Genomic DNA, 14,899 nt, shown 5'->3' on the forward strand with positions numbered 1-14,899 from the left:
AAATCTTTTTTTCCACAGGCCTAGCACTGAGCAATAGTAGTAAGATGATGAGCTCATTTCACATAACCCTTAGAACAGTTACAAGCAGCAGGTAATGATTTTCTCCAGTACATTAAACAGGTGACTAGAAGATTGGCAATCCATTAACAAAATAACACACAATAGCTTTCTGTGGAAGAACATTTAATTTTTATCTTTTCTGGTTTGCAAACCAAAACTTTATAAAATGCTTTTCAAACTTCAGTTCTCTCTTTTAAGTTCTCATTTCTGTAATCTCTACAATGAGATAAATACTGGTCTGAAAAGAAGTATTCGAGTAGCTGAATTGACAGAGGAGCAAAATTAAAAATTTGCTTCTTCCTTTAACTCCTATACGCTCTGTGATGGGGCTATCCATCACAAGTGAGCTATCTCAGGATTGATCGCAAGTCTGGCACAATGTAATTACTGAACCAAAAGCATTGCATTATATAGCATGAAATGAAATAGCAGCTTTGCCTTCCACATTATGAACCCGTTGACTAATGATGGAGTGTTGCAATTAGAAAATACGGAAGTAACAAGACAAGGTATTTCACAGTCTACTAATGTATAGAATAAAACTACTGATAGAGTGAAGCAGGGAAATTAAAAACAATAAAACTGGAACAGAAAATAACAGTGGCATTCTTAATAATCTGTAAAAGGAGAGGATGGAAGTGTCCTCTAAAGCAGGTCAAGTTTAAAAGGATTATGCGCAGCATCTGGAAAGGGTTTCTTCTTGTCTTGTGTCAGTGGACCTATTTCTTTTTACTAGTACATTTTGTGCTGCCTGAGAACACTTGCACTCATTGGCATCGCGCAGGATGGTGCACCAGGAGATTTCCTAGCACCAAGAGATTTTGTTTAAAGAGACTAGAGAGGAAAACCCAATGAGTTTTGTGCAAGAGCCCCCATTGCCCAGAGCTCCCTCCCCAACTCCCAGTTAATGCTGCCTCAGTGGCAAAAGGCTGATCACCACATCACTGCTACATCACATGGGGACACCAATCAGAAATGAGTTTGGTACAGATGTGCAATAAAAACAAACAAAAAAAACCAAACAAACAATCCCCCCAAAAAAGAAGAAGAAAAGATGAAGTACTACAAGTTGCCCAAAGCCCATACTAAAGGCATTTTTCCCTCTTTGTATTTGCTTGAAGCATGCATCTTCAAATAAGCTGATTATCTGGAAACAAACAAACAAACAAACAAAAAAACCCAAACCAGTAGGAATTTATTTCTAAAAATGCAATCTTTTTTTTCTTATCTTTTCTTTTTTCTTTTTTTTTTTTTTTGTTTTAACCTGGATTAAAATCTTTCTATAGTCCTAATAGTAACTACAAACATTTCTGATGATGAGCCCTTGATGCAAAACAAACCCATTAACCTATGGAATAATCCAGTCTACTTATATTTCATCTTAATGTTAACTGCAAACTTCAACAGTGCCTGAGTGATCCAGGTTTTCAGACTTACAGTGATACGCAGAAAAGAAAAATGAAAAAGAGAAAGAAAAAATAAACAGGAAAAGAGAAAAAAGGGAAAGAAAAAGAAAAAAAAGAAAAGAGAAAAAAGGTGAATACTATTGCATGTGGTGACATTTTCTGACACCGTCTGGCTTAAATTCACTAATTATTTCAGCAACAACAGAGAAAAATTAGTCTTTCCTCCTCCCTCTTCTCCCACCTACCACTTCTGTCAAGGCTCCTGATTGACAGAGAGTAGGATTTTTGCGGGTATTTTTGTGTTTGTAAAATATCAGCCCTAGGTCTGACTCCATCTCCTTAGAGCACTCTGCGCCTTTCTGCAGGGAGATTTTGAGGGCGCATGAGCCAGGGAGGATACTCATCACTGATGTTCTTTTGTGAACACTGCATGAACAATTCTTTGAAAAGGTGAAGAGATATAAATTATGGGCTTCTGTTCCCACTTGCAAGGGGAAATTTAGAAACTCTTCCTCTACTGGCTGATAATTCCCTGGCTAGTAGAGAGACCTTGAGGTGATGAGGATAAAAACGCTTATGAAATCCTAACCATCTCTTGTTTATCTTAATAAACTAATATTTTATACCGTGTGTAGGTTGCTTGCAACATCTCTTTATGCTGAAAGTTGCTCAAAATGTCCTAGAAATAACGTAAGACCACTGACTCAAGGAAAGGAAATTTTCTTTGAATCCTACTGTGCTTTGTCAGCTGTGTCCTGTTGGGACACTGTTCATCCTAGGCTGTTCTTGGGGACTGCATTTACAACTTTTACCCCATGATTGATGTTGGTAGAACAGTGAGTTCATACGTATGTCCTAACTTGGGTGACATTTACAGGGTTGAAATCTTGACCTTAGGTGTCACCATCAGGATCATAGATTGGTAAATCAAGCAATTAAAGTTTAAGAGATTGCAGATTAGTATTTAAATATATATGACATTTTAATTCAGATTACCACAAAATGACTGCATTGTCATTAAGAAAAAAAGCAAGCCATAAAATGGATGTATTAAACTCCGAAATTTTCTCTAAATTTAATGCTGAAACCGTATTGTTGAAGATTTATCTCAATGCCTAATTTCATAATTCAGTATTTTCCAAGATGTTTTCTATAACCAAAAGATGCATCATTTCCCTAGGAGGCTGAATAGTTGTTAGGAAAAGTAATTGCTTACATACAGCTCTACTAATATTTGGAAAAGTCTTCAAATTTCTGAAACAATTAAGAATTCAGAAATGGTTCAGATTTATCTACCTATTTTCCCCTAAAACCTTTAATGCTCTTGGGGTACAATTCTGAAGATGTTGAATGTAAAATACAAATCATTATCCTAATGGATAAGTGGAGTAAAACATGATGACAGAGGTGCTGCGATCAAGCAGGAGCTCAACTACCTGTCAAAACAGGAGCCAGAGTTCACATCTGCCTCTTCTGCTCCTTTACCTTCCAGATAAGATTGTGAACGTTCTCTCCCTCCTGGTTTGGTCCTTCTGGTCAATACCTCTTGCAGAGCTGGCTATGTTGCCCCTTGTTCCTACTCTGACCCTGTTTGGCAGTTATAATAGTTATCTAGAATGTTGGTCACCTCAGGGCACAGCAATCATAAAATCCATGCTATCCCACTATCTTGGTCAACATACTATTCACTAGACACCTGACTAACTCCATGAATTCTGCCTCTTTCATGCTCTAAAGGGAAAAGATAAGTATTTTCTCCAAATCACAGAAAGTTATTTTTAATATCAATTTGCATGATACGTATGAGGGCTGTCAATTTGACCCTTTATTTTGGTGTATTGGATTTGTGAGGTAATGCCTTGGTAGCAGGAGGGGCTACAGGGGTGGTTTCTGAGAGAAGCTGCCAGAAGCTGTCCATATGTCCAACAGAGCCAACCCCTGGGGGCTCCAAGGTGGACCCACTCCTGGTCATGGCCAAGTCCATGAGTGACGGTGCTAGTGACACTGGAATAATGTATTTAACACAGGGAAAATGCATAGAAGCAAATGCAGCCAGAGAGGAATGACAATACCCAAAAAAGCCCCAGACACCAAGGTCAGTGCACAAGGTGAGGCAGGAGGTGCCCCAGACGCTGGAGCTGAAGCTTCCCTGCAGCCCATGGGGGAGCAGAGATGCACCTGCAGCCCATAGACAAACTCATGCTGGAGTACATGGAAACATCTGAAGGAGGCTATGACCGCAGGGGAAGCCTGCACTGGAGCAGGCTCCCAGCAGGACCTGTGGAGAGAGGAACTCACACTGGAGCAGGTTTGCTGGCAGGACTTGAGACCCCACAGGGGACCCACACTGGAGCAGCCTCTTCCTGAAGGACTGCACCCTGTAGGAGCCACACCACAACACTTCATGAAGAACTGCTGCCTGTGGGAAGGACTCCTGTTACAAAAATTCATGGAGGACTGTCTCTCGTGGAAGGACCCCATGCTGGCACAGGGGAAGAGTGTGAGGAGTCCTCCCCTTGAGGAAGGAGAGGAAGAGACACTGTGTAATGAAGTGACCGTAGTCCCCATTCCCTATCCTCCTGTGCCACTTGCACAGAGAGGTGGAGAAAATCAGGAGTGAAGCTAAGCCTAGGACAAAGGGAATGCCGTGGGAAAGGTGGTAAAGATTTAGTTTTATTTCTCATTCCTCTAAACTGATTGATAGTAAACTGATTTTCCCAAATCGACAGCTTTGCCCATGATTGCAATTGCTGAGAGATATCTCCCTGCTCTTATCTCCACCCATGATCTTTTTATTTTCCCTCCCCTGTCCAGCTGAAGAGTGATGGAGCAATATTGGTGTGCACCTGGCATTTCACTGAGGTCAGCTGGTTGGTGTCTCCTTCCTTGTTCCTTTCTCAAGTAAGCCCCAGTTGATTTTAAGTTGAGCTCTGAGATGCCTCACCTTTCTGACTGACTACACAGGGAATACAGGCATGAGCAACTTTGGGGTGCTGCAGTGTTCAGTATCCAGGTTCCTCTTCAGATGTAGCCTAGTTTCTCTGTGAAGAAAGCCTCAAGAGCCATTTTGGAGTGTAGTAGTCAAATTTATTTCCACTGTAGAAGCACACTTGTTTCAGGAATAAAAAAATAATCTTTGCAGAATAAAAGTAAACCTGTAGTGGTATAAATATTATTTACTCGCACAAGAACTCACCAAAGTCACTCAAAATATGTTTAGACTTAGTACTCCCACAGTCCTACATTTCCAATGGCATTAACACGACAGTTACTTGCAGAAAGATGAGAAAGGTGAAGTCTGGCTCAGTTGGGATTTAAACATACATGAAATAATAGAAAGCTTCCTTCCTTGGTTGTTTGGGGTTTTTTTGTAATATGACTACATTGCCTATGAAAAATACTAACAGCCTTCAGCACTGACCATTTCTACTTGTCTAATCAAAATATACTACAGAGAGCTACAGAAGCCTCTTCTGGCTGCCTTGCAGACATGCCCTCGGTGCTGGCAGGCAGAACCAGCAATGAGTGTACAAGTGCTCAAGCTCAGAGGTTCTTAGCCTGTGCTCAGTCTCCATGTCTCCATTTCTGAGACTCCCATCACCATCTATTGCCTTCCAAGAACAAACAAGGTCTAGCAATTTCCTTCAGGGGGTCATCATAGACTCATTAGACAGCGTTCCTGATCAATCAGTATATCCCTGTGCTATGCTGGCACAGGTGCTCTACTCCACACAGCATTATTAATGACCTGGGGAAACCAACAGGCCAGCTTATAGGTAGGGCTGATGTGTAACTTTACCTAATAAGAATACTTCATCAAAAAGAAAAACCACAATAAAAATCAAACCTATTTTCTGCACTCCCATTCAGTACAAGCCATGGAACAACAGTAAACACAACTGCAACAAATTCAACTGTTTTTCCCAGTTGTGGAGGTGGAGAAAAAAAAGAGGGGTGAATAAAATTTAATGAATCGCTCTCACAATGACTCTGTATTCCTGTGTTCTGCTGAAATTATATTTCTTTATTATATAGGCTATCCTCAGCACCATGTCCTCACCGCAAACGCTGATTTATTCTGATCCTTCCTTACTGTTAGTACAGCGACAAAAAGTACAAGGTTCAGCCTTGATTCTTCTCAAGGCCTCTATGAGAGGAGGACACCGAACTAATACAGCACAATACTGAAGACAAGAGAACGTAACACTTAAGTTCTGATACACTGAAAAGCAATTTCACACATAAGATCATTTATGTAGGCACACTGACATAATGAGCACCATTTTTTTTTTCAGTTTAACACCAACATTCAACTCTGAAAAGAAGAATGTTAAGCCTCTAGGACAGTTTCAGTATCAAGGAAAGAACTACTTCTAATTTAGAAACATCAAAACACTAACGTTGACACCTTAGCTGAGACGTTCACTGCAAGTGACCCTCTCTCTGAATTCGAAGGCGCTCCTTCTCCACTTGCAAGCGTTCCTTCTCAATCTGCAGCTTCTCTGACTCAAACTTTAGGAACTGCAGCCTCTCCTTCTCTAACTGCAAACGCTCCTTTTCAAGTTTTAACTTTTCCGTTTCTAGATCCAGAGGCTGCATGATGGGTTTTTCAGTTTGGGCGAGGTCATTTTCCAGGGCAGGTTTTTCAGCATGCAAAGTTTCTAGCCTGAGTTTCTCCCACTCAATCTGAAGTCGCTCCTTCTCAATCTGAAGCCTCTCACGCTCCAAGTCAACGTGCCGCAACCGCTCCTTCTCAATCTGCAGGCGCTCCTTCTCCACTTGCAACCTCTCGGCTTCGATGTCCAGCCGCTGTTTCTCCAGCTCCACCTTTTGCTTCTCCAGATTTATAAGCAAGTGAGAATCTTCATAGGCTAGCCTAGCTTGAGCAGAGCTCAGATTTCCAAACTCTTCAATGTGGGGGAAGTCTGGTAGGTCATTTTCCTTTTTCGAATCTGGCAGAACTGATGACAATATTTCTTCTTCTTCCTCAATAGGAAACTGCAGAGAGGAATGCGACAGACAAGAATTACATTCCAGTCTTTATGCCAGAATAAATTAATTACATGGAACTTGACTGAAAAAAAAATACTGCATTTTTTCATCTTTAAAGCTATTCAGAAGTGTTTAACTTATATGTTTTGAAATAACCGTGCTACGTCAGAAGATTTTTTTATCATTACACAGGAAGAGAAACAGGCTTTATCTGCAAGTTAATATCGAGTAATGAAAAATGGAAAATCTTGTCAGTGAACATACAGGAACATCCACAAAATACAGCATAGTAGTTATTACAGATAATTCAGAACAACTGATAGAAAACTGGATCTAGAAGACCATATGTTGTTCTTACCTTTCATAGAGCTGAGTGGCATTTACGTAAGCCACCAGGCATTTGTTGTGACTAATTATTTATCAGAGCAGATGGATCCATAGGCAATGTGTTATGTAAGCTAGTCTAACCTTCACTAACTTGGGCTATTCCATTCCTAAAAAACATTTAACACTGACATTTTTTCACATGTTCCGAACCCTTCCAATTCTTAAGTGGAAGGGTTATTAAGTGGGTCAATAAGCAGGACTTGTTTTACCATTTTGTATTACCACATTTGCTGTAAAGCTATTTATGATACAGATGATGGAGGGGTTTAGGACCACTGCTCTCGGCAGGCGGTAACATTTTGTGTAGCATCACAGCCCTTAACGTGCTACAAATTCATTGTACAAGAGATAAATTGTCTCCCAATATGTATGCTGCAAGAGAAAGGCAAACTGAGGAAGGTTAGTGTTCAGAAATCTTTAGGACTAGGAGAGCCACTGCCAGTCCTCTATGATGAGAGAAACACAATGTTCTTCAGCACTGTCTGACAGTAGTTCTCACTACCATCTAACAGCTTACACTGATTTTCTCCCAGCATACATATCAACAGAGTTAAGACAGGAGTTGCTTCCCCACTTCACCCACTCAAAAAACCCCCCCAAAAAAACCCTGCCCTCCAAAAACCCAAAGCAATAAAATACCCCAAACAAAATTGCTTGAGTACCCCTTCTGGAAAAAGAGAACTATGTATTTAAAGAGGAACAGCAAAACTATCCCAACATTTGACTGCACTGCAGCTGCTTGCCTATCCCAGGACAGTCATAGTACTGCCAGGAGTATCAACTTGTCTATGGAATCCACTACTGCTTGTCAAATTCACACTAAAATTCTGACAGAGAGGAAAGGCTGACTGACTAATTCAAGTAGTATTCTCATCTCCTATAGGTTCATTTCAAAAAATGCAAACAGTATCATATTTCTTTCAGTATTCTATTTCTTTCTGTACCTGCAGGTAACATATACTTTCATTTGTTAGAGCACTTCTCTTCTCCATTCATCCATCGAGGCAGTCTGAATACTAAAATGACCAGTTCCTTCCAACAGCATATTTTTCTTGCATTGACTCAACTAATTCTCATCTGTGGCACATGCAAATGGAAAATACATGTGCGAAGACATACTCAAAGTTTAGGGATTTCAAATCAGCAATCAACATCCAAGACTTTACGTGCAATTGCAAGTTGCTAGATTTGAATACCATGTCTCTGAGTTATATTTATTTCTACAGTTTAGTTCACACGTTCAGAAAGAAACAGAAACAGATGCTACGAAGGAACACAGAAAAAAGCCTTATGCTGAAATGAAGCAAAGGCCATGTTGCATATGTATGTCAGTCACTCACTTCAAAATTCTGCGGATCCTCCTCTTCCTCTTCTACTTTGATTTCTGTTAAAGATCCACCAGCTTCTCTGAAGTCAGTGATATTCTGCCATTCAAAACTAGATTCAATTGCAAATCCCATTTTCTCATCCATGTCTTCATTGAGGGAGTCATCTAAATTGGATGAAGGAAGGTGAAACCCAGCACCTACTACTTTGATGTTTGCATTCAGACGTTTTCTCTTCATGAGTGCTCTCCAGTCAAGGTATCGCCTTTTCACTTCTGTCCCTGTTCTCTGCTCTCCTTCACCTACAGCATTGACACACTCTGCTATTTCCTCCCAAGCTTTCCGCTTCATCTCATTAATTGTTGTATTAAGTTGCTTCGAAAAGAGTACGTCTCTCCTTTTCCTGATTTCCTTAAGGAGAGTTTGAGTTTCCTGAACACTAAAATTGCTTTTTCTTTTTCTTTTTAACTGTTTCATTTTTTCCAGGCTTAACCTAGTAATTTCACCACAGCAAACTACAGAGGTGATCTGACACTAATCAGCTACTAATATAAATAAATTTAAAAGCAAATGAAAGCAGAGCTCAGTTCTCATGAAGTAAATTTTCTCTTCACTTTGTAGTATTTTTCTATTTGTCAGGCTTCCTAAGAGAAAAAGAGCAAACAAGATAAATCTCCAAGGTATACACCATATATTTTCATTTAACAACTTGACTCCTAAGTCATTATTTAAGGAACGCATATTTTGAACGAACTGCTTATTTGATAAAGGAAAACATTTTTTTTAAACTCTCAATATAAGGTAGTCATAGATACTTTCTCTAATCTCCTATGAACTACAAAACCATTAACATATCCATGTCATGAACTGTTAAGGTTGATTTGGTATTCCATTACAAAAGTACAGCTATTTTCCTTTAGCTCTTAAGAGTTTTGCCATTCGGGATCTCCTTGAGACTGAATTTTGACACACACATCCAGTTTGAATGCTCGGTTCTTGCAAAAGAAGCTGAAATCGTTATATCATTACTTCAGAAACATGAAATGTTTAGGGGACTGAAATTTCTGAGATATATTTTAAATGAGACACCATTTTCATTAAAAAAAAAGTAAATTAATATGAAAAGTTGACATTTTCAAAGCTCTTCTAACTTAATATAATCATAAGAAGTGGAGTAATCCTGTTGAATGTCATAAAGTAACTACTCGTTCAAAAAAATGTCATTTACTGGAGACATTTTAACAGCAAATAGATTTAAGTCACTGTATGTCCATGTTAAAACCCTCCTGTGTCCTTCTCACACTGCTCTCGGCAGCTTTAAACTTCATCCCGTGCTCTACCCTCAGCACCAGCTGGTCCTGTGCCTGATGATGAAGAGAACACAAACCCCCAAAATTCACCTGACAGACTGTGCGCAACTCTGCAGAGATGTGGAGAGTGAGTGGGAGGAAGAGGGGACTATTAACGCAGTAATGAATATTATTATTGTGTTTATAACAGATCATATTATCAAAAAAAACCCAAAAAAAAACCCCCAAAACACCCCACCAAACCAAAAAAAACCTACCAAGACCTGGAAGCAAAGACTAAGAATCAAAAAATGGTTCTTGGCCACAGACTGTGCTTAGCAATAGGTTCAATTTAGGATTATTTTGAACAGTTTTTTGTACCATGTTACCTACCACTGTGGGTAGTTTTAAAAGACTTTAAGTCAAGCGGGCCAGGGATTCACTACACACTACAGGCAGTTTCGAGCTGCTGTTTGTTCACTGTTCATGCAGTAGAGACATTTGTCTACCTGAAGGCAAAAAACTTCCAGATTATAGATTCAGTTGTTACTACCTAATGGAGTTAATTCTTAAATAACTATCTCCCAGCTATATAGGATTCTTAAATTACTAAGTATTTTTCCTCCTATTGTTCTCCCTAAACCTGGTTAAAGCATACACATCAGCACATTGCACTACAACTCCCCACTTGGGGAGTAATGTCTAGTAGTTTAGACATTGTTCTTCATCTCCTATACACCATTGACTGCAAAGAAGTTGCTCACTCGCCATTTTCCATGTCAAGCAACAGGCAAGCATGCTGCCAATAATTATTTTTTTCAAATACTGCATCTAAAAAACTGCTTTACTACTTCTCCTCACTAAAATACTACTCTGTGAAGCCACTTACTTCCAATGATTACTAGGTAGCAAGTCTGCAAAACTAAGTCCCAGGAAGAAAATAACTGCATAAAGCAGAGGCCTATATCAGCATACACCACTCTACAGCACTCCCATGTAGCTACCCAGCACTCTGGACGTCTCAGACTCAAGTAGGAAGCTGTGTGCTGCTGTTCTTTTGGTCATTCCAAAATTGAACATTCCAACAAGGAACCACAGGAATTTACAGACTCATTTGGTACCTCCAGTTACCCTGGCTTCTTCTGAATTTCTCAGGGCTAGCACAGCAGGATAATGTGGGCACAAACACAAAAAAAAAAAAAAAAAAAAAAAAAAAACAAAACAAAAAAAAAAAAAAAAAAAAAAAAAAAAAAAAAAAAAAAAAAAAAAAAACCCACAAAAATGAACTGGGTTTCCAAATCAAATTTTCACCATTTTCCAAACAGACTTCTACATCAACATGGAAAATGCTGACAGGAAAGCTTTCTCCTTAGCTCCAGAGAGGGATGAGAGTTAAAACATGCAAATGTCAGGCCACCCTGTGGGCCAGCCCACTGCTCCTTGCACCAGTGCTCTGCATCACCTGATTGATCTCCCCAGCCACACTCTGTTTAGTGTCTTATCTCAGTTTGGGATTTTATGCCATAAACCAAGGACATAACCTTTAAGAACTACAATACTAACTTGGAAACTATTGGCATCCAATTTCTTTATTAGGTAACGTTTTCTTTTAGGCTTTTTTATTGCTAGAACACATCTGATACAAGCCTCTGAATTTCCCAGTGAAACATCAGCAAAACTCATGATTATTTATATTTTAAAACTCATGATTATGAACTTCCAATTGGTAAGGACATCCTACCTCTTTAACTCTTTCCTTTTCAAAAGCACATTGTCTTGTTAAGGACGATTCATTTCTAATGAATATAAATGAAGTTAGTGAATTATCTTAACAATATATTTACTCCTAGAGATGGCTCTGTGTACCTAGCTGACATATTAACTAAAAAACATTATTATCTAACAAAAGCTGAGATTTGGGATATTCAGTTCTTAGCCACTGCCAGATGGTCTCCAGGATACTACTCTTTAATGAGGAGAAATGAGCTGTTACATACTCAAACTACCTAAGAGATGGGAGGTAAATAAGCTAGGATTTGTACACCTTCTAGAGAGCTACAGGAAAAAACCCTAATATTCCAAACCTTAGCAGCCGGGATAGCTTTAATGCTCATCCTAGTAGCTGGGACAACGTTGTGTTTCAGATTAATGTGACAATAATGTTGGCAACACACCAGTGTGTTGGTTGTGGTAAAGCAGTGCTTACTATAAACCAAGGACTTTTCAGATTCCCGTGTTCTGCCACTGAGTGGGTGCACAAGAAACTTGGACAAACTGCAATGCAACATGTGTACTTTTACAGTTAGGGTAGAAACGTGAAGTGCTGGCTAAAAAAGCCTCACAACAATTCTGATGACATCATAAAGACTTCAAAGGTCTTCCAGAAAAGATGGCAACATGGAGCTTTGACTATGGGCCTGTCAGGCCAAAAGCAACCTGTGATGAAGAAGGCTCTCATCACTGCACCAAAAAAACACAAACTGTTGGGGTTGAAAAGAAACAAGTATTGTAAAACTAAGCTGGAAACTCCATAAACAGACAGAATATGCACACACTGAACACCCTGGCATAGTAAAAGACAGAAGCATCCTCATTCTGCCTCTATCTTTTCTGTCCCCTTCATTCACACTTTATTGTCAGACCACGTGTTGGATCAACAATAAAAAAATTAGCAAATGCCCCGAACAAAAAGATCCATGCATTCACCAGGAATGGAAGACTGTTGCTAGCATCAAACTTGAATATTATGAAAACCATGACTTTTTACAGAAGATGATGTCTTGTTTTGTTTTGCTTTTTTGGTTTTTTTTTTAACTTTCAGGGCCTATGCTTGAATAAAAAACCATTCAAATTATGAGGACCTGCTACCTCTAAGTTTTTATTAAACAAAATTAGAATCTTTAGGATCTTCTGCCTAAGGCTTTCTGGAAAACTTTTTTGTGATTCTTAAGAGATGGCTACATTGCCTTGGAGCAACTTACGCTTTTGTACAAAGGTTTTCAGTACAGGAGGATCTGGGCGCTGCATAACCCGTCACCCCACACAGCCCTGCAAGAAGCCCGGGATTTACACAAACGAAAAAGCAGGCACAGAAGGGAACCAACACCTAAAAGGACAATTCAAGGAAGCAGGGAGAAAGCACGGAACATGGGATGCAGCTGGGGGTTCAGGCTATTGAAGGCAGACTTTTGAGGCCGAAGGTCCCCGTACCCTGGAGGGCCACGGCCACGAAGGGGAACGGAAAGCCTCGTCCTTGCGCGGGGATCGCGGAGCCGTGAGGCCGGGCACAGCCGGGCCAGCACGGTCCCACCCGGAGCGCTGCAGGGAAAGCACGGCGGCAACAAAGGGAGGCGGGGGCACGGCCGGCTGCCCCGGCCAGCACAGCCCGAGTCCCGGGGAGCAGATGGGGCCGTGGGCCCTGCCACAAGCCAGGGCCTCTCCGGCCGGCAGGGCCCTGCGACTCTCCCGGGACAAGGAGAAATAGGAACGGGACTTCCCCGTGGGGAGATAAGACGGCGGGCAATCCCCTCATCACCCCCAGGGGCCGAGGGCGGCGGAGCCCCACCGCTCTACCCCCGCGAGGGCGGCGGGGGCAGCCCCCACGCCGCGGGGCAGGGGGAGCCGCTGCCCGGTCCCGCTGCCCGCCCCGCCCGGTCCCCGGGGGCCGCGCGCGCGACTCACCTGCGTCCGGCGCTCCCCTCCGGGCCGCCGGCCCTTTAACGGCCACCGCCCTCCCATTGGGCGAGCTACCTGCCTGTCACTTCTCTCCGCACGCCTATTGGTGCTCCCTGTCCGCCGCTTCCCCCGCCCCGCCCAGCCGCGCCAGGCGGGCCGGAATTCCCGTCGTTCCTCCGCCGGCGGGGCCGCGCCGCGCGCAGCCGCCGGGCAGCCGTTGGCTGGTGCAGACGCCTGTCTTCCCCAGGCGTGCCGGTGATTGGATACAGGCTGTCCCGGCCCGCCCCCCAACGAGGGACCCTCCGCGGGTGGGTTTGGTGCTGCCGCTTCGCTGGAGGGCGCGGTGCAGCGCGGGGTCTCTCGGCGGCCGCCTGAGAGGGAGGGAGGGAGGGATGGAGGAGCAGGGTTAGCCCGAGCGTGCGGGATAACCCAACGGGATAACCGTGGATAAGCCGCTGCTGTGGCCGCCAGGTTTATGATGCTGCTACCCAGAGCGAGCGCGCGGCAGCCGGCTGTTCCTCCCCAAGTGCGCTGTTTGTGGTTAAAATGGAGAAATGACATCTCTCACACACCGTAATTAAAGAAATGAAAGTATTTTTCGGGAAGCGCTGCATGTGTGAGGCACCACGCCGTTGTTGTGGGTGGCTATACGCACAAAACGCTTTCTAGGAGCTTTCGGGCTTGGGGCTCCTCGTCCCCTCCGGCACACGAGATGTGCGTGGTCCTTGCCTTCCGTATTACGTCCTGATGCCTTGCTCATGTAACCCAACTTTTTCTAAGTTTGGTACCTCTATTTTGCCTAACCTGATGTGTGCATTTATTACTTTGCATATTCGTTAAGTTACTTGCTCAGTCTTTCCAAGTTCTTTCACTGGACAAGTAGTTAGCTGATTAATACAGCTTTAAGTGATCATAACTGGGATGAAACTACAAATCCCCCTAAAATGGTATTTTCCAATTTCAGCCAACCATTCATTTACCAGTTTGCTAGCAGGTAGTGATAGTTTTGCTGCCATACTTGCCCACTGTGTATTGAAAATCAAGTTAAAAAGGAAAATGGTGAAGAGGAGTAGTGTAGCAAGACCACGCCTCATTGCTGACATACATAGTACAGGGATATTTCTTACTGAGACCCATACCTGAACTTGGCTTCCCTTTCGATTATTACCAGTATTTTAACAGTGCTCAGAAATAAGATTCAAGGGCATCCTAAGGGTCTTGCAAGCTACTTCAAACTAGATTCATGTGCAAGTAGGTGGGCAAGTGATGAAAAGGGGAGGTCATTAACAGTCTGAACCTCTGCTGGTCTGCATAAATGATTAGTCCTAATTATACCTCATTGAATATCTTTCTTTTATTGTGAAGAAAAAAACCACTAAATATTAGTAGTATCCATTAGAATAATTTTAACTAGGAATGATATGATTTCCTAGAGTAGCCATGCTCATAAACCTAAATAGCTCTACTTTCTCTCAGAATTGTTACTCTACTTTTATGGAGGATGTTGATCACTGGTGAAAAATCCTGGTGTATACCAGCTTCCTCCAACAAAAATCCTTCGACCTCCTTCATTTATGTGAACTGTCTTGAATTTATGTGTATTTTAATCAATTAATCCCGATTCTTTCTTTCTTGCTTTTGATGACAGTAAGAAAATCCCTACCATATGGTCTACTTCAAATGCAAACTGTTCAAGTCCATGGTGAATTCCCTGGATCTGTAGAATATACACATACAATTTCCTTCTGATTGTGCACAGGGTTAT

General features: G+C 41.8%; 1 protein-coding gene across 3 annotated transcripts; it reads right to left on the reverse strand.

Moving 5' to 3' along the window:
- Nucleotides 1-4,537: 4,537 nt before the first annotated feature.
- MSANTD4 (Myb/SANT DNA binding domain containing 4 with coiled-coils) lies at nucleotides 4,538-13,195 on the reverse strand. 3 transcript variants are annotated; one of them, XM_066175768.1, is made up of 3 exons: nucleotides 13,141-13,195; nucleotides 8,186-8,814; nucleotides 4,538-6,464 (listed from the first exon to the last, which is right to left on the reverse strand). In XM_066175768.1, exons 2-3 carry the CDS (start codon nucleotides 8,645-8,647, stop codon nucleotides 5,889-5,891), a joined length of 1,038 nt encoding a protein of 345 aa, XP_066031865.1. In that variant the 5' UTR covers nucleotides 8,648-8,814; nucleotides 13,141-13,195; the 3' UTR covers nucleotides 4,538-5,888. The 3 variants fall into 3 exon arrangements, with proteins under 3 accessions (XP_066031865.1, XP_066031867.1, XP_066031866.1); XM_066175770.1 differs by lacking the exon at nucleotides 13,141-13,195 and adding an exon at nucleotides 11,201-11,220; XM_066175769.1 differs by lacking the exon at nucleotides 13,141-13,195 and having other exon boundaries at nucleotides 8,186-9,676.
- Between the last annotated feature and the right edge of the window lie 1,704 nt (nucleotides 13,196-14,899).

The sequence above is a fragment of the Chamaea fasciata genome, unplaced genomic scaffold (assembly GCF_029207755.1).
Source record: "Chamaea fasciata isolate MVZ Bird 193981 ecotype frontalis unplaced genomic scaffold, bChaFas1.0.hap1 SCAF_2, whole genome shotgun sequence".
NCBI classification, from domain to species: Eukaryota; Metazoa; Chordata; class Aves; order Passeriformes; family Sylviidae; genus Chamaea; species Chamaea fasciata.